Source organism: Nannobrachium achirus (assembly GCF_963921795.1).
Source record: "Nannobrachium achirus genome assembly, chromosome: 13".
Taxonomy (NCBI): Eukaryota; Metazoa; Chordata; class Actinopteri; order Myctophiformes; family Myctophidae; genus Nannobrachium; species Nannobrachium achirus.
This window is the reverse complement of record NC_137833.1, coordinates 22,099,274-22,118,462: the sequence shown is the minus strand read 5'-3', so window position 1 is coordinate 22,118,462 and position 19,189 is coordinate 22,099,274. Positions and strand designations below refer to the sequence as shown.

The window sequence follows — 19,189 nt, the reverse complement described above, 5'->3', positions numbered from 1 at the left end:
TGTCTGTCGGCTGTCCTGACATGTTCATTTGAATGAGTAATTATTGCCTGCTCCGTCTCAGGGCCAAGACATGCCACTCTGTGTGTTTGTGCAGAACTGGATGGCAGAGAGGAATACGCTGCAGTCTGGGTGTGTGCGCTTGTGTGCGTGCGCGCATGTGCATGCACGTGCGTGTGTACGTGCAAGAGGGAGAGGAGATATTCTGCCCTTTTGTCGTAAAGCATACAATACAAAGACAGTCTCAATTATGAGCACGGTGTTGAACTAGTTGACATAAGAAGTGAGTGAGACGTCTCTATCATGTTAATGAACATGTTACAGTGTTATTACAGTGTGTCTGAGTTGGTCAGCAGAGTACTGTAAGCACCTTAGTACTCTACTGTAGGGCTGCAGTAGTTAATCGAACGGATTGATGTAATTGATTAGAAAACATAATCGGTAATTCAACAAAATAAACATTTAATGGACTCTGCTGCAATGAAAAGCCCTCTCTCAATCCTTTGCCTTATAGACTAGTACTACTACACAGTGGAGTGTACAGTTTCTGAGAGGGTACTGTGTTACGTTTCGTTGTTGTCGGGTGGAAACCTTGTATGTCCAAAACCGTTAAAAATAGCCGATGATCTACAAGTTGTGTGCTTGTAGATCTGGTATTTTCGCTAGTTTTGTGTGACAGTCTTGTGTGATGAGGCAGGCTTCACTTTACGAAAAAAAAAACATACAAATAATTATTAAACTTGGAGATACGAGGTTTCATGCCCGACAGTGACGATTTGTTACCCTCTCTGAACGGCGCAAGACATCACGTAATGTAACAAAAATACAACAACAACAAAAACTCCATTCTTCTATCCAGGACTTTTGTTACCAGTCCTTCCTTGTACACAATAAAACCCTCAGTTCTGTTCACTCACAGATTCACTTCTTTAGTTAAATTGATGCTGAGGATTTTACTGTGTATATTATTTTAACAGGGCTCTGAGTAGAGTCACACCACTGGCATTAATTGGGCAGTAATTGCCAAGGCTCTCTCGCACCTGGCCGATGCTTAATTGTGTGCACTGTGCTGGCACAGTGACCCATCATTTGTGGTTCATTTTTTGCCCCCAATTTTTCCCTCTTTCCATCTTTATTGCTTTCCCACACACCTCTATCAGCTTCCCTATTTACCTCCTGTGCGTGCATGTGTGTGTGTGTGTGTGTGTGTGGGTGCGTGCGCGCATGTCTAGCAGTGCGTGTTCATCACGTCTAGAGAGGGTTTGTGTGTCTCAAGGCTTTATGGTGCCTGTGCACATCTGTGCCCTGTGTTTGAGGGATAATGTGAGCGTTCTCTTCACACCAGACATTTTACCAACTGTCCAATCATTATCAGCTATTTTAATTCACCCTATGGTGATAAATATAGTTGATACGATACAATGTCTCCACGATATGCCTTTTCAGAGATATCGTATATATCGTGGTACACTGAGGGATCCTTATACAAAATCCTATTGAATTGTTAATGCAGAGATTCATTGCAGAATTAATTTAAACCTGCATTTTGGTCTAAATCAGTAGTTCTCAAACTTTAAAATGTCAAGGTCCCCCCTTAAATGGACCAGTAAGGGTCCATTTGGTTTCATTTGTATACTGTCAGAGTTACATACTTGAAAAGGTAAATTTAGACCTCCCTAAAGGAACCCAGAGAGTCCCTGGACCCCACTCTTTGAGGACCACTGGCTACTCCTTTTTCTTTTAGTTTTTGTTACCTTGTAGTGGTTCAGGTTGTACTGTTGAGTAACTTGAAAAATAACCATATTAACCAACATGAAAAATAATCTTGATATGATCGTGTATCGTGATACATCTTGGAAAAATATTGTGATATTGTATTTTTCCATATCGCCCACCCCTTTTGGGAATGTCACTTATGGTCAAAATTAAGACAGTTGCCTATCTACATTATAAGTTCACCACACGCTGTGTGAAGTTGAGCTTGTAGATCGCCTATGTTTAGTCGATCTACTAAAAGATCAACTAAAAATGAGGCTTGAGGCATTGTCCTAGCTGTGTACGTTAGGTTGTATATCAGCTACAGTATAATGCTGTACCATCTTCAGTTTATCAAATGGACCCATAGGTGCTCTCAAAGTTGCAATTTCATTCATTATTAATAATAACACACTGAGGGTTGTACTTAGTAATTAAACTCTGTACACAACGCATGGCAAGAACAACTGTCTTTCTCTCTGCATACAGTATCTACGTATGTTGTCTTCTTTCTCTGTCAGGTCTGTATTTCTCTTTGCCTCTAATGTTTCTCTATATATTCTCTCCTTGTTCTGTATTCCATTCCCCCTTTCTCCCTCTATTGTCGGTGCATTCTTACAGACCTGCTTAGACTGAGGCTCAGGCACCACATCTGGTTAGAATCCAGATATTGTCTCCCCAGTGTCAAATATCAATATTTTCAAATCTTGCTGCTTATCACAATATCTTTAACAATTACGTTTGAATCAGATTTGAGCAAACAAAACCAATACTGACAATTTGATTAAAAGTCTCATCTAAATAAGTGTGGGTGTAGTGATATATTAGCCTGGCATTACCAGACTGATAACATTGATTCACTCACACGTTCCTCCACAGTATCAGTCTGGACTTCGGCCCATAGGGAGCAAGTATGAGAAATCAGAAAATGATCGGACCAATCAGTGACTGCGTTACACTGTTCAACTGAAACACAGTCATTTTCTTATTTCTCATACTCACCTCCTATGGGCCGAAGTCCAGACTGATACCGTGGAGGAGTGAGTGAATCCATGTTATCAGTCTGGCTAACGCCAGGCTAGTGATATATCTTCTTAGGCCTGAAGTTATGTGGCTTTTGTGCCTGCGTGCGTGCATGAGTGTCATGGTCTATATGTCGTGGTCTACACATTATGTGTTTAGGTGCTTACTAGGGGATTGACTAATTGTCCCATGGCGTGTTGTGATGTGGTCTGGTAGAGCACACTGGGCCAGCTCCACGCCCAGTTCCTGCTGGTTGTGGAGTCCCTGGCTGGGTTCTGGGAGGTCCTGGATGAGATCGACACAAAGACCTGGGTCCTGGAGCCAGAAAAACCCAGCCGAGCTGACACTATGCGGAGGATCGCTATAGGTACTGTAGAACACACACACACACACAATATCATCGTATATCATACCACACAATAACACAGCTACTAGTATCATGTATGCATGTAGTACTGTGTTGGCAAATTACACTGACCCTGTGTGTGTGCGTGCAATTAGGAACCAATGTTTCCATTAAGGTGGAGGTGGACCCCCGACACCCAAAGATGTTACCAGAGTGCTGCCTGTTGGGAGCTGACCATGGTGGGTAATAATACAAAAAAGAAAAGAAAAACAAGTTGCCAAAGCACAGGTGACATGCAGTGACAATAGATGACAGTGGGTAGGATGTGAGAGGGACCCGCAGCAACACATTGCATTGTGGCCATAGATAGTGTTGTCTGGACATGTGTCTTACTGGTGTAGGATCACATCCTGCCAGAGCCTTCTCTCCTCTGCTTACACACACACACACACACACACACACACACACACACACACACACACACACACACACACACACACACACACAGGGGTGTCGCACCAAATTCTGGGCCCTGTGTACTTTAACTATTGAAAAATAGCAGATATACAAGCTCACAGTGTGGCACCGAGTGCTGCGCTGCGAGCTTGTAGATCTGATATTTTTGAAAAACCTATGTTTCTATGTCAGTGGTGCTCAAACCTTTTCACGTGAAGGACTCCCAAAATGATATGTATTTGGCCACAGACCTCCATCTCAAAATATTTAGTTCCAGGGACCCACCAGAAGCAACATTTTGAATAAATAAAATCGCTTAAAAAGGACATACTGTATATTCAAAGATTTGCACACACCTTTTCAAAAATAGCAGATCTACAGTACAAGCTCGCAGCACGCTGTGAGCTTGTATATCTGCTATTTTTCAATAGTTAAAAAAATAATTAAGGCCCCTCCACCTTGGGCCCTGGTAACTCAGTCCCACTCCCCCATCCCGTTACTGTTACCAGATCAGTGATCATAAGGCACCAGTCATGAATAAATGACGGAAAAGAATAGCAGTGACATTGTGATGATCTGAAGCGATACAACCCATCCCTGCTGTTGTCAGATCAGCGATTACTAGTCATCAAGCATGGATGGCTATGAAAAGGGGGAAATAAATGACACAGCATTAACCATGTCTGAGGCAATGTGACTCAGGAATTATATCCAACTGTTACCAGATCAGTGATTAGACCTCATGAATAAATAGGGCTGTCACATTTATTACATAATCGTCTAATCGCAATTATTTGAGGCAAGCTGTGAGCTTGTAGATCGGCTATTTCCACTATCGATGTTCTTTTTAAGTATAAAGTTGTCAAATATGTCAGTCATTTCTTGGTATATTTAGGTTATGTGTCATATCTGCCATGTGCAACTTCAAAGCATACAAGCCAAACAGAAATGTAATTGTCAATGACAAAAACGCAATTAAATCGTTAATCTCAATTATTTGAGTGACAATTAATCCCCATGTAAAATATCATAATCATAAGAATAATTTATACTCACATGGCTGGACTGCTACCTGTCCAGGTATGTTTATCATTGTCCATCCTCATTTCTGACTCCCACTCCCCCCCCACCCCCACCTCCCCTCTCCTCCCAAATCCCCTGCACAGCCAACTGTCTCTGGGCATGGCAGCATTCTATTTAAGTCCTTGTCAACTGTCGCCAATTGTTTCTGCAAACCCCAAGGTCACGCACGGCCGGCGACGCACAACTCCTCTCCGGGTTGCCTAGCAATGCTACTCAGAAGATATTAAACACATACACACGTGTACCCCCACCCCACCCCACACACACACACACACACACACACACACACACACACACACACACACACACACACACACACTCAAATACCTACACCTCAGCCTGGAAGATGGGAGGCAGGCAGCGACCCTCGAACACAAGGGGGTCAGGCAGAAATATTGCTTTTTGCATGTAGGAATAACAAACAGTGAAAATGATGAGCAGCGTTCAGACAAAGCTCTCTGGTGGAACAGGAGAATGTAATGGTTCTTTACATCTGTCAGTGGGTCTCTCTGTCTTTTGTGCACAAGGCTCTCTGCCTATCTTCTTGTGTGCATGTGTGTTTTGCAGGATATTTCTTTTTTTTAGGCAAGTAAAGCCCCTTTTCGACTGCAGCTTTAGCACCACACCACACCACACTACGCCACACCGCACCACATAAAAATATCTACATTTTCCATTCCACAAAAGTACCCCTATCGGGAAGAAACAAATTATAATACAATATAAATTTGTATTACAACTATCCTAAATTATAATACACTATAATGGATTATAACTGTGATTATAAATAATACACTATAACGTAATAATGTATTACTATGATAATTATAATACACTATAATAGATTATAATAGTGGTTATAACACAATAGAATCTATTATCATGCATTACAACTATATCCTGGTGGTCTAAATGAAAAGTCAGTGATCAGTCATTATGAAGTGTTTGGCCCTGTTTGGCCTAGCTCAGACCTACTCTGGATTGGATACTTTTTAGTACCACTTTCACACCACTCTACCCAGGTCCTTGTAGTGGAAAACCTGGCACAAGTGGGCAGTGTGGTGTGGTGTGGAGTGGAGTGGTGTGGTGTGGTGTGGTGCATCCAGCTTTTACACTCTCATTTAGACTTATTCCAGATTTTCCTATGGCAGGAGAGAAGGTTCTGATGGGACTTGATCCAGGAGAGCTGTGTTTCCAGAGATAGGGCAGCCTTCACCACTAGTACATTATACATTATCTTTGAACACCAACAACATGTTAATTTACGTAGGTGTGTGTGTGTGCTTTGTGAAGCTGAAGGATGGGCTGATCCGTGCATTTCATGTTGTGCTTGTTGTGTTGCAGTGGTGACACCTCTGAGGAACAAGCTGAACGCTAACATGCACCTGTGGTAAGACATGACATGACAATTCAAACATTTTGTTGTGCACTTTTTCCTTTGCTTATATGACGATCTGTGTATTTTAGTTGTAATATTTCTTTGTGTGATATTAATTATATCTCTGACTCTGTACAGTTATATTGTATTGTTGCTATCGGGGAAACCTCTTATATCCATATTTATACTTTTTATGATAATGATTTTTACAAGAGTGTCACTCAGTGCTGTGATGCTACGCGTTGTGAGCTTTTAGATTGCCTATTCTCACAGTTTTAAGATGTATTTATGGCTGTGCCATAAGCGGAAACGTATGTCCAAAACCATTCTGTTTTTATTAATATTTAAAATATAATAGGCTATTTAGTCTTTATTTTAACTCATTTAGATGTTAAGGCCGATAAAAAAAAAACACTATCTAAATCCTGATCTAAGTGTTCTGAAAAACTCAGGGAAGGAAATAAATACGTTGCTATGTATGCTCTATTTATATATATGTATAGGCCTATAGCAACAGCAAATGTTAGACAAAGGTCTTGCGATTGAAAGCTGTAGGTTTTGGTGGGTAGACCTTCTGCACACGCGTTTCAAATGCGATCAGAATTTAACAAGTTAAACCGTTTCCAGTGCTTGTTTTCTTTTTTTTTTCTTTGTTTTTTTCAGGCAGATCTTTGAGCTGAGCTCATGTCAGCTCCGCTGCACACATCTCTCTCTCCGGCAGCAGCAGCAGCAGAAATGTTTGCTTTGTATTGGATGTTTATAAGTCAGTGTGGTGAGATCCTCCTGATCTTCCCTCAGTCTCTCTCCCTAGCTCTCTCTGCAGGCTCATTTGCATGTGTTTAATTACTGTGTGTGACTGAGCTGTCTCTCTGTGTGCACGTGTGTGTGTGTGTGTGTGTGTGTGTGTGTGTGTGTGTGTGTGTGTGTGTGTGTGTGTGTGTGTGTGTGTGTGTGTGTGTGTGTGTGTGTGTGTGTGTGTGTGTGTGTGTGTGTGTGTGCGTGTGTGTGTTTGTGCGTGCGTGTAATGTGCCGGCAGGAACCCGGACGCCAGCATCTTGCACAACCTCCAGGATGTTTTGGAGACAGAACTCCCGTCACCTGCCACCCACGAAAAATCTGTATGTCACACAACTGCCCCCCTTCCCCTGCTCCCCCCCCCCCTCCTCCCCCCTGCAACCTCCACCCCCATCCTCCATCTCCCTCTGCGTTTCAAACACATCCGCTTCCCGTCACAATTACCTCCAGCCTTGTGTGTGTGTGTGTGTGTGTGTGTGTGTGTGTGTGTGTGTGTGTGTGTGTGAGACTGTGCACGTGTGCGCACACGCGTGTAGTGTTTGTGAAGCCTCTGAGGTTCACTGTGTGTGTAAACATCTACATACATGTATGTGTGTTACCGTGAGTGTGTATACAGTACATACAGTACCTATGTGTGCATGTTGCTCTATACAGTGTGTGTGTGTGTGTGTGTGTGTGTGTGTGTGTGTGTGTGTGTGTGTGTGTGTGTGTGTGTGTGTGTGTGTGTGTGTGTGTGTGTGTGTGTGTTGTTTTAGTGCTTTCTCCTGGAGATATAAGGGGGCGGACATGTTGCCATATATATATATTTTTTTTATTCCATCCGTTGCTGTGACTTTTATTTATTTATTTTTACCTTTAAAAAAAAACTATAAAAGGACACAAAAAAAAAACACTTTCTAGTTCCCTTTAATTGGAGCATCTACAGACAAAATCATTAGAATTACAAAGATGGCAGATACCTCGCCTCTATCAAGATGGCTTTAATCACACCGAAACCCTTTATCTTTTTTGTTTTTTTGTTTGTTTGTTTCTTTTACACTATACCCCCGCCCCCCCGTCCCCTCCTCCTCCTCTGTGGAAGGGTGGAAAGGGCATCATGTTCATCCTCTGTCGCCACGGTGATTAATGCCTCAGCTTCATTAACATTCAGAGGAGCTGGAAAAAGTTGAGTTGACCAGATGTTGGGTGGCGTTGGTGTTTTCTTTTTTTTACCTGCCATTTCTCTTCTCTTAATGGATAGCTGTGGAGAAAAAAAAAGAAAAAATAACCGAGGGAAGAAGGAAAAAAAAAACAGGAACCCCTCTCTCTCATTACGCACAACTGGAAACGAGTGGAGACAGAGATCGAGAGGGAGTTTGAAAAAGAGAGTATAGGAGAGACTGGGTACAGAGAGAAAAAAGAGACGGGGAGTGAGACGGTGTAAGTGAGAGAGAGAGAGTGAGAGTGTGACAGCAGGTTGTAAGATCGCTGGAGACGGGGAGAGAGAGAGAGAGAGAGAGAGGGAGAGAGAGAGAGGGAGGAGGAGGTGCAGGAAGACTGGAGGTGGGCTGGGAGACGCAGGAAGCTGCTTGGTTAGCTGGGGAGTAAAGCGTGCTGTCACAAACGGCACCCGGGTTTTAACAACAGGCCTGTTTCGTACCTCTGAGTGGGCTGAGAAACCCACTCCCTGAGACTCTGCACGTCCCCACTGCCAACTAACAAGATAACACTGTAGAATCCTAACCAATTAAGCCCTGTTTCCTATTTATTATTATTATGATCTACAAGCTCATATATAGATCTGCTCAGGCACGTGAACACATAGACATCAAGGGGGCTGAAGCCCCTGTCCTTTTATCTGTCTGTAAAACGTGCCCTTTCCAGATCATAAATGCAGTTTTTACCATGGTGAAAGAAATGCAAGTGCCCTCTTTTCATGCCATAAATGAAGGCAGCATTCAAGAGAATTGCCTTTTCCAAACTCTCCTGAACTTCAATGCAGCATCTTATGCTGAAAGAATTGCCTCTCTGTGTAGAAATCCATGCCTTTATGCCACATCTCCAGTATTGACTTGATTATGCTTAGTTCAGAAAATAGCCGACCTCCAAGCTCACAACGCGTCGCAGCACAACGCTTGAAGGTCTGCTATTTTTGATATTTCCACCAAAATGCCCTTTTAGAAATTTTAGCCCCTGCCTCTCTTAACATTCTCTGCACGTCCCTGGATCTGCTTGTTTCATCTTTGAAAATGTCCGCCTATGACATGACCACAGGCCGCCAGGGTTAAAGGGGTTCACACTGGTAAGTGTATCATATGAACTTGCGTGACCAATATGTATACATTGTTTTTGTTTGTGTAGAACTTCAGCATTGAGTGTGGGATTTGTTACGCCTATCGGCTGGAGTCCGCCATTCCTGATCAGGTGTGCAATGACCCGCGCTGTGGCCAGCCTTTCCATCAGGCCTGTCTCTATGAGGTATGTGTGCACGCACACAGCGCATACAAACAGTATGAAACTTGCGGAGGTGGCCATCATAGATTTCATATAATAATCTTGCTTCGGTACCGTATAAAGTGGTTGCTCTTTCTGCATTCGTCTTCCGTAAACAGAAAATACTTGTTTACGAATTTCATCCAACCAGATAAGAGAACTCATATACAGGATAGAGAAATGAAATTGAAAGTGATTAAATAAATGAGCAGACACAATGGGAATCGGAACTCAAGTTGATAAATTATCTTTGTTGGTTTCACCTCCCTAGTGGATGAAATTTGTAACCTACCTAAAAATATATTTTCTGTTTACTAAAGAGCAGGATGACAGATGAGCTGTTACTGAACACTATCCACAACTTTCCAATGTCCCGTCGTGCGTTGCGCAGAAGGTGTGCGTCAGTTTCTGATGTCGCAGCCATTTTGTCCTCTCCAATTTTATCACAGAAAGTTGCCAATGACTAAATGTTGTGTAGCAATTTAATACAAAAGTTAATTTAAGCAACATACTGTAGCTTTATTAAATTCAACACATTTAAAGTAATAGTTTGTACATTTACATTTGGATTTGATACAGTACATCCCATGGTTCTTGTTAAATAGTTGAAAACATAACCCTTCAGGATGGGAACACATTTTTCTGTTGTTGTTGCTATGTACAGTATATAGCAACACAAAATTGTTTTGTAATCTTTGAATACATATTTGACTTTTTTTGAAAAGGTCAGGATTTAGAAGGCATTTTAGAATTGGCCTCAGGTCTAAATGGGTTAAGTTGGCAAATGTCCACTGGAAGCATGTTAGCACTTTGTAATGGAAATTAATGGGATCAACAAGGCACTATTTACAGACTATTTAAACAAGAATGATGTCATATTATACCAACTTGAGTCAAGATAAGACCCTTGAAATGTATTGTCAATTTAGTTGTCTCTAATGATATTTTCTCTCACTCCCCTTGTCTCTGTCTCTCTCTGGTCATCAGTGGTTGCGGGCACTGCCCTCCAGCAGGCAGAGCTTCAACATCGTCTTTGGAGAGTGTCCTTACTGTGCCAAGGTGCGTAATTCTTCAGTGGCAGATGCGCCTTTAACAACATTCCACACAGTGCTTTAGAATAGCCTTCGAGTCTATGCAGCCTTCTTTCTTAAATAGCTCCTTTTTTTAGAGACATTCACACCTACAATGCAGGTTACATTCAATCAGTTTCCCTGAGGTCATTTTTGATCGTTTTGACATACTGTAAAGCACATACTGTCAAGGTTATTTTCTTTTCTGGACTTAATTACAGTACACCACTGATTGGAGGGTGTGCAATTTACAATTTAGACATTTAGCAGACGCTCTGACCCAGAGTGCAAGATCAGAGTAAGTGGCATGAATCATAGTCATCAAACAGGAAAACAAATGTGTGCTACAAAGTATCTAGGATACCATGAAAAATCAAATATCTAAAAGTATATATATAACATTTGTTAGGCGCAGTAAGGTAATGCTCTACTGCTACAAATATTATAAAATAAAAAAGTCAACAGTCAAGTAAAAACTTCAAACCAAGTGTTTATTTGATGTGTATTTCAGCCTATTACTGTGAAGATGGCAGCACAGAAATCCTGACAAGTGGAGGCATTTTTGGAACTTCACTTCATACATGACGGGAGTCCGAACAACTTATTATTGGTTGGAGCAAATGAGTGAGAACTTTTCATTGGCTGGGGCGATGGCAGGCAGAAGAGAACAGCCAGGAGAAGTCAAGAACAGTCTTATTTTGTGGGTGCAATGACCAACAGAGCAGCAGTGTTATCTTGTGGCACCTGCTACAAACAGGAAGAGGACCAGGCCCATAAAGAACCAAGCGCAGTACAACTGGACGCTCCAGCCATCTCTCTGGCACTGCTTAGGTGCAGCAGCCATGACTGAACCTTCGACAGGGCTCCCTTCACATTCACCAAAGCCACATCTATCCCACTGGCGTTCCCGTGGTGGACCACAGAATGGTTCACCATAATGATCATCAACGCCTCTCCACTGTCCGTTAGGGTCATAGTCAAACTCCGCTTGGCGTTCATCCCAGTGTGAATGACTGTAGCTGATCTTGTGGTTGATTATCATCTCACCCAGTCTCTGACTCCTCACGCCGGCATTTGCCGCTGCGTGGTTTCCTCTGAGTGGGCGGGGACGTCTCACGGAGGTCACGGTGAGGTCAGCGTCTGGTGTTTTTCTGACTGGCCGACGGGATCGAGGGTTCTGTTGAGGAGGATGATTGACATGTTTGTTTTGAACTGCCATTGACCTGGGCTCTGCACTGTTTGCTTCACGCCAAATACTCTCGAGTTCTATGACCCTTCTTGGTTGACCTACACAGTGATTTACTACTGTAATGATGAGTCTGTCTGTGGATATGTATGTACTGTATGTCACCCTGCCCTCACTGTCTTCAAATCACATCACAATCATTAAACTTCATATATTAAATCTCTGACTCAATATCTGTGTAAGGCTTGTCAAGGACACTGAGATCACCTGGCAAGTATTTAATTACAATTTTAATTTTTAATTAACATCAATTGTTTATAGTTTTAATGTCAGGAGCACCCTTTACAAGGGACTTGATGACAGTATAACATTTGGCAATAATTGGCAGTTTTTGCAATGTGTGTCTGTGTTGGACCCAGACTCCCCAGGTCTATGGCAACCACATTAATACAATACTTGATCTGGCAGCTACTTGGTTCATAGCAAACAATGGCAATATGCTAATACTGTAGTGCATAAAAACAAATGTGAGGTCTTGAAGCATCGGTATGGGGCTCAGGTGGCTCAGTGCTTTGGTCTCACCGCCTGTTTAGTTTGTGGTCTGGGGCCGATCGGAGGCCCCCGGATGTACCGGGGATCAATAGGCTTGGGTCTCTCGTCGTCGTCCTCCTCCTCATCATCAACCTCCTCCTCCTCCTCTTCCTCCTCATCAGTATCAATATAGCGTCTGGGGCCGACCGGAGGCCCCCGGATGTACCGTGCATCAACAGGCTTGGGTCTTGCCTCCTCTTCTTCATCATCTTCACTATCGAAAGAATCTTCATCAACCTGTACAGGTGCTGGCTTTGATCTGGCTGATCTTCTGACAGGGGCTGTGGCTTTACCAGTGTTCTGTGTGGGGGAAACAACACAGTTTCTGTGTTTTGTCATTTTCACAAATACATTTCAGCTATGAAACATGTAAAACTAGTATTTATGAACAACATTTGAAGGGTAAATATGTCACACCTGACCTGTTTAGGCTACAGCATATTCGGTAAACACTCAATATTCAAATTACAATTGAAACATAACTGACAATGAATTGTCACATGGTTGTTCTGACTGAGGCCCAGTGATGAGTGGACCTACTGTACCTGTTCTGACTGAGGCTTGGTGATGGGTGGCCCATCTTCATCTATCTCCATGGCAACAGCCTTGGGTTTGGAGGACCCTCGTTGTTGTCCTGCCTTCTGTTAAGAGACAATTTGAGGTTTTTCTTCATGATGCTAGTTTAAGCCATTAAGACCAGAGGCTCTACAAATGCCTTCTAAAATCAGTAGTTCTCAACACCTGTGAGCTTGTACTGTATATTATGTGCTATTTTTGAATAGCCAACACTCAAATCTAAAATGACACGGATGATTTCACGTTTTTAATGGGTTAAGAGTAGTGACTTCAGAAGTCTATTTGGTCTTAAAATACACCTGTACTGTACCTAATATTCTATTATATTCTACCATGATTCATTTAGAGCCCAGAGGCGTAATTTCAGAAAGACATGAAGTGTGGCAAAAAATAAATTGACACAGCCACTTTTCTATAATAGCAAGAATAGTGGATCTACAAGCTCTCAACGCGTTGCCAAGCGACTACTATTTTCACTATTTGTTTGGGGGTGAAAAGAAAATGGTGGCCTATAATGACATTCTCAAAATAGGGACGCCACATTGAAAGTAGTTAATAAATGAATGGTTGCATTAAACAATAAAAAGGCTTATCTAAGTCTGAACAAATGTCACATGTAGATGGACGGGCAAGTGTCTAAACAAGTGTCATTACATAGTGCTCTCAGTATTATCTGTGCCTGGACTCCACTGTTAACACAACTTCTACCAGGGGTCTTTGACACTAGTCTTTGTATTGAAGTCTGGCTTCATGATACTACCAGGTTTCCAGGTATGCTGTGTCACAAATTCTGAGTATGATTTGTTTTTAAAAGATATGTTTTTGGGGTTTTTATGCTTTTATTGACAGGACAGTAGACTGACGGGAAATGGGGAGAGAGATGGGGAGTGACACGCAGCAAATTTGGTTGGGATCGGGAATCGAACCAGCGACACGCTGTCAGGCTACACAGCCTATGTGGTATGCACCTGGACCGGTAGGCCAGTGGGCATCCCCTGAGTATGAATTTAACTATAAGTGAACATTGTTTCCATTTCTACAAAAGCCAAATTGCCAATGGCTTCATTTATGCCAACCACGTTCCAGATGGAGTTGGACCATACCAGTGGTCTGGAATATTTAGCCCATTGACCATGATAGATTAAAAATACTACATTACTGCAGAGTCAGACCATACTATGGTTTATTAGATTTTTCCTTTTTTGTTTTCAGTTCGTATAAAATTTTCATTTCATAACACATTTTCATAGTTACATTATCAGTATGTTTAAAATACATGTTAAGGTGTAGATTGATTTGAAAAGTCCAGCCAAAAATACTCCTGGGAGAAGACAGGTTCCTGACAAAATCCTTTTACTAATCCGAAGTCCTTTAACTGTATGGCACTTTGGAAAAATTGTTTCACATTCACACTAATTGTTATCCAATTTTGGCCTATTTTCCAATAATACCAATTTGCCTGAATAGTCAATGAGTCATAAAATGAATAATATTACATTATATGACAATGGTGACAAATGAGGAAAGCGGCCATCACGTGACCTTTACCTCTGCTGACATTTTCTCTCACTAAACGGCCACTTCTGTCTAACTGGGGGTCAAACTGGCCAGCACTCCAGCATGGAAATGAAATGACACGGGAGAGGAGGGAGAGAAAAAGGGAGAGTAATTGAAGACGCGTGCTGATCTCCTGCCCTGTGTAAAGTGCGTGTCATCGACTTCCTCAGAATGGGCCGTTTGAAGGGCGCCCACGAGGCTTGAAGGGTCAAGTTAGCCACTGGAGGGGGGAGGAGTGTTTCCGGTGAATTCTGGGAAGGTCACGACTCTACTCTCCATCACTAAATAGACCGTTTTAGACCCTTCTCTCTCTCCCCCACCCCCCCATCTGTCTGCTTGGCTGACATACTCAGCATTGGGTCAGTGGCAGGTTAACTCTCCCTCCACCAGTCACAAACAGAAAATTGGATTCTTCTCACTGGTCAAGTGTCACTGAATCTGTTGAGGTTTCATGTGAAAACGCACTGGTTCAAGTTGAAATAATCAACTTTGAGGGAGTGTGCACCGCGTAAGGGCCGATGCATACTCCACATTTAGAACCGAATTTATTTAGGTTCGGTTTGGGGAGTCACAAAATCTCAGCAGCACCGAACAGCCCTGAAAGATGTCATATTTTAGTTTAGACCGAACCGAAATAAATTTGTCTCTAAAAGTGGATTATGCATCGGTCCTAACACAAAATTATTCTCTCGGTCCCAATACCACTGACTAAACTTACTGGCTGTAGATCACATCGAGCTGTCTATCTCTCGTGAGTTCTCACCTTGCCCCTGGCTGGAACGTCCAGGACCTCATCAGAGGTGGTGGACCCCTGCGTCTGCCCTTTGTGTGGCCTGGACAGGTCAATCCTTCCCTGGGCACCGCTGGCCAGCAGGCCCCTAAGCTTGTTGTAGTCAGGTCGTTCCTCGTACCTCAGTGATCTGACATACTGGAGGAACTTGGCCAACTCATCTGAAGAATGAGAGGAGGAAGAAGTGGGTGAGTGCGAAAAGGGAATAAAAATAAAATAAAAAACGCTCAACTAAATGTTTAGGCTTGTCTGCAATGATCCAATTTACCTTTAAGTTAAACTTTGAGTTCAGAAACCTTTTTTTTTTCTTCTCCTCACCCATTTCAGCGTAGTATTATTAAACTTGGTTTTCATTCTAGTGGTATATTCATGGTCCAATTTAGGCCTGGGTCACCTGGGGAATTGTAATTAACTACCTGGTAAAATAGAAAATTAGCAGTAGCTTGGGTCCCCGGGACCAGAGCTGAAAGCCATGCTAGTCTGGTGTTGTCCAGATATCACATGTGAGACTGGAATGTCTCACAGCACACAGGCCCATGTGTACCTGAAGGTCTCACAGTCCAGATTGTGAATTAAGCCCTAATATATCTCACCACAGGGGATGAGAGGATATTAGGCCTGTCACACACATCACCAGAAATGCTGAGTTTGGGAACACGCACGCACGCACACACGCACGCACGCACGCACACACACACACGCTGGAAACATTTTGTAACTGTATGACAGAAGCTTCAACTGTCAAACACTGCCCAAATGGCCGTTTCTGTCTCAATATTTTAAGGGCTTTGCATGCTACGTCTGAACAACTAACTTTCACTACTACTGACGTGACGTCATTCAGAACTTTGGATAGGCGGACTCAGAACTTTCTCAGAAAAATGCTCCTGCAGCCCTAGATGTTCTGACTGATTGACGAACGTACAGATGGTGTGATTGGTCAGAAGCTTGGTGGGCGTGATATATTTATATTTATGTTTCTGCATTCAGCCTAGGCTTCATTCTGCCAGCAAAGAAAGCAGCAATAGTTTGGAAGAGACCTTAGCTGAGCAGAGTTACTAGTCTCACAAGCCAACCTTCAACTTCAAGAGGTACAAACAATCTGAAATCCCTCTCTAGTGACCATGCATAAACACAACCTGTCGTAACGAAACCTCCGTAACTTCTGTGACAAATTTCCCACAGCGCATGGTAAGGATACCCAGGTATTAAAACCAGTAAGCTGCCAGCTGCCGTTTTTGCTGAACAGATAACTGAGCGGACAGGTTCTGGCATTCAGAACCTAGAAATGTATTCTTGGTGACCAAGGGAACAGTACTTTGGGCCAGGAACAGCACAATGTAACTACCTTAACTTAGCTAGTTACGCTGCTTTATTATAAGTTGTCATACATGATTATAAACATTTGCCCTATAATTCCTATAAGTGCATTATAATGCATTACAAATGCAATAATAATATAATGCATTCTAGAGGCGACCTTTAAGTAAAGTTTTACCTCTTGGAGGTGACGAGAATTCCCCTAGATTAACAGAGAAACTTCTCTCTGAGAGGTAGGACTGGAAACAACTATGTTGTACCTCTTATTTTGAATATTAAAACAATTACAATTACTGAACTAGAAAAATGCAAACTGGGAGGAATCCGCTGCGAAATGTATTCCGTTTTACCATTTGCCCCTTTCATGCCTATATATGGATATCACTGTATCTGTCGGTCCTTGTCCCTATTTGAGTGGTGCTAAACATGCCGTCCTCGTCCCTTTTATGCCCATATATGGAGATCTCTGATGTCATCAATATTAACTCATTGAATGCCCTTTTCAAGATGGCCGCCAAGTACCAGGATGCTCCTAAATTTCTAGTGCACAGATCAATTTTTAGTGCACGGATTGTGCACGCCCATGCACCATATATGCACCATATGTGTAGTACTTTTTAACAGCTTCCAAACAAAAAAATCCGCTTGGAAATCCGTTCAGGCATTCATGAGATAGAAGCCTTCAAAGTCAGACAAAACAAACACTGCCACCTTCCTAAATTTCTAGTGCACGGATACATTTCTTGTGCACGGATCGTGCACGCCCATGCCTAGATCATGCACCATATGTGTAGTACTTTTTAACAGCTTTCAAACAAAAAAATCCGCTTGGAAATCCGTTCAGGCATTCATGAGATACAAGCCTTCAAAGTCAGACAAAACAGCCATTTTGACATTTTGAAAGATGTGCTTGTTATGGGGCTAAACATGCAATTTCGCAATTGCGATCATGCCTAATACATTTGAGGCATTTTTAGAACATTTTTTATAAAAAAAAAATTTGAAAAGAAAAAATATATATATATTTTTTTTTCAAAATGGCTTCCAACTCGGGAAACTCGGGCTGTGGCAGCCTGGGACTACTGTAATAACTCGGGAAACTCGGGCCTTGGCAGTCAATGAGTTAAGCCCATATCTTGGAATTCCCATATTATAGAGTGTGATCTATGATGTCAGTCATCTCCATATTTGGGAAAAGTTAGATTTTAGCATTTTCCCATTCAAGTCAATGGAGAAAATTAATTCATGAAAATATTTATATAAATAATGTATCTCTTAGAAAAATGCAAGCAGACGAATCCCGATGAAGCCGGTCGATTTTACATATGGCCCAAGTGCGTGCTGGAGTAGCGCAGCAAAAAAAAAAGTTTATTCTGAAAGATGGATGGAAAGAAATAATGAAGTCGGACAAGTACTATAGTCCATACCAACTAATGAAAAAATAAACTGGCTCTAATAACGGCGTGGCATCTACATGGATCTCTATCATGGTAGTGATGTCATATTGATGACGTCACTCTTGCCCAAATATGGAGGGGTGGCAGCATGCGCATATAAGTGTTGTCAGGCATGCACAGCAACCGGTTGTGTTTTGCAAGTGAGGTCAGACCAGTGCTCTATCTGTATAAAATTTGAAAATATTAATATTCCACAGAGACCAGAGGATTGATTACATTACTAACTAAGTGTTGTGAGAGAAGAAAACAGGAAACATGTGAATGAATAAATTGTCTATTACCCAACGGAACGTAAAACTCTGCCCCTATAACAGTCCATGACATGTATAGTTGCAGCTTTGATGATGAACTGCCACTTCAGGAAGGAGTGTGGTCTCAATCTTCCCAGACTAAGGTCCGATGTTCTGATAGTACATACTTCAGATCTCAATCGAACCATGACGACCTGTACTGCCAAACGCCCATAAATGGACAGATCTCCTCAGAATCCTTACAGAAAATCACCAGAATTGTAACCAGCCAGGAACAAGACACAGACGAACCAAAATCTTACAGTCATCGAAGGTTTACCAAGACTTTAACTCAACCAGGAGAAGTGAAGACACATCAGCTGACTTATATAGGGAAGAACACTCACATCTGTAAAGAGTGTGACAAGAGTTTCAGTCAGTCAGGTGGCCTGAAGAGACACCAGCGTATACACATTGGAGAAAAACCTTTTCACTGTAAAGAGTGTGACAAGAGTTTCAGTCAGTTAGGCAACCTGAATAGTCACCAGCGTTTCCACAATGGAGAAAAACCTTTCTGTTGTGAACAGTGTGAAAAGACATTTAGTCGGTCAGATGAACTGACGATTCACCAGCGAATCCACACAGGAGAAAAACCTTTTCACTGTAAAGAGTGTGACAAGAGTTTCAGTCAGTTAAGTAACCTGAAGATTCACCAGCGTATCCACACTGGAGAAAAACCTTACCACTGTAAAGAGTGTGACAAGAGTTTCAGTCAGTTAGGTCAACTGAAGATTCACCAGCGAATCCACACAGGAGAAAAACCTTACCACTGTAAAGAGTGTGACAAGAGTTTCAGTCAGTTAGGTCAACTGAAGATTCACCAGCGAATCCACACAGGAGAAAAACCTTTTCACTGTAAAGAGTGTGACAAGAGTTTCAGTCAGTTAGGTGACCTGAAGATTCACCAGCGTATACACACTGGAGAAAAACCTTACCACTGTAAAGAGTGTGACAAGAGTTTCAGTCAGTTAGGTGACCTGAAGATTCACCAGCGAATACACACTGGAGAAAAACCTTTTCACTGTAAAGAGTGTGACAAGAGTTTTA

At 42.2% G+C, this 19,189-nt stretch overlaps 3 protein-coding genes across 4 annotated transcripts in view; 2 read left to right on the top strand and 1 right to left on the bottom strand.

The window, feature by feature from the left end:
* Nucleotides 1-11,007, top strand: part of fancl (FA complementation group L) — a gene marked incomplete at its 5' end in the record, with an annotated part of 27,912 nt that extends 16,905 nt beyond the window's left edge. The window contains 7 exons of one of the 2 annotated variants that reach the window (XM_080740200.1): nucleotides 2,992-3,142; nucleotides 3,277-3,360; nucleotides 6,005-6,050; nucleotides 7,075-7,156; nucleotides 9,174-9,290; nucleotides 10,293-10,364; nucleotides 10,887-11,007. In XM_080740200.1, coding sequence (XP_080596326.1) covers nucleotides 2,992-3,142; nucleotides 3,277-3,360; nucleotides 6,005-6,050; nucleotides 7,075-7,156; nucleotides 9,174-9,290; nucleotides 10,293-10,364; nucleotides 10,887-10,922 — 588 coding nt within the window. In that variant the 3' untranslated portion in view covers nucleotides 10,923-11,007. Of the gene's footprint in view, nucleotides 1-2,991; nucleotides 3,143-3,276; nucleotides 3,361-6,004; nucleotides 6,051-7,074; nucleotides 7,157-9,173; nucleotides 9,291-10,292; nucleotides 10,514-10,886 lie in introns of those variants that run through there. The other variant, XM_080740199.1, reaches the window with a different exon arrangement.
* Nucleotides 1-19,189, top strand: part of LOC308297104 (tubulin beta-4B chain) — a 334,969-nt gene that overhangs the window by 187,708 nt on the left and 128,072 nt on the right. The window lies entirely within an intron of this gene.
* Nucleotides 10,802-19,189, bottom strand: part of LOC308296848 (serine/threonine-protein kinase VRK1-like) — a 26,667-nt gene continuing 18,279 nt past the window's right edge. Inside the window, exons 11-14 of the mRNA XM_080740198.1 lie at nucleotides 15,049-15,236; nucleotides 12,698-12,793; nucleotides 12,144-12,452; nucleotides 10,802-11,552 (exon numbers count right to left, since the gene is read on the bottom strand). Coding sequence (XP_080596324.1) covers nucleotides 11,106-11,552; nucleotides 12,144-12,452; nucleotides 12,698-12,793; nucleotides 15,049-15,236 — 1,040 coding nt within the window. The 3' untranslated portion in view covers nucleotides 10,802-11,105. The remainder of the gene's footprint in view (nucleotides 11,553-12,143; nucleotides 12,453-12,697; nucleotides 12,794-15,048; nucleotides 15,237-19,189) is intronic.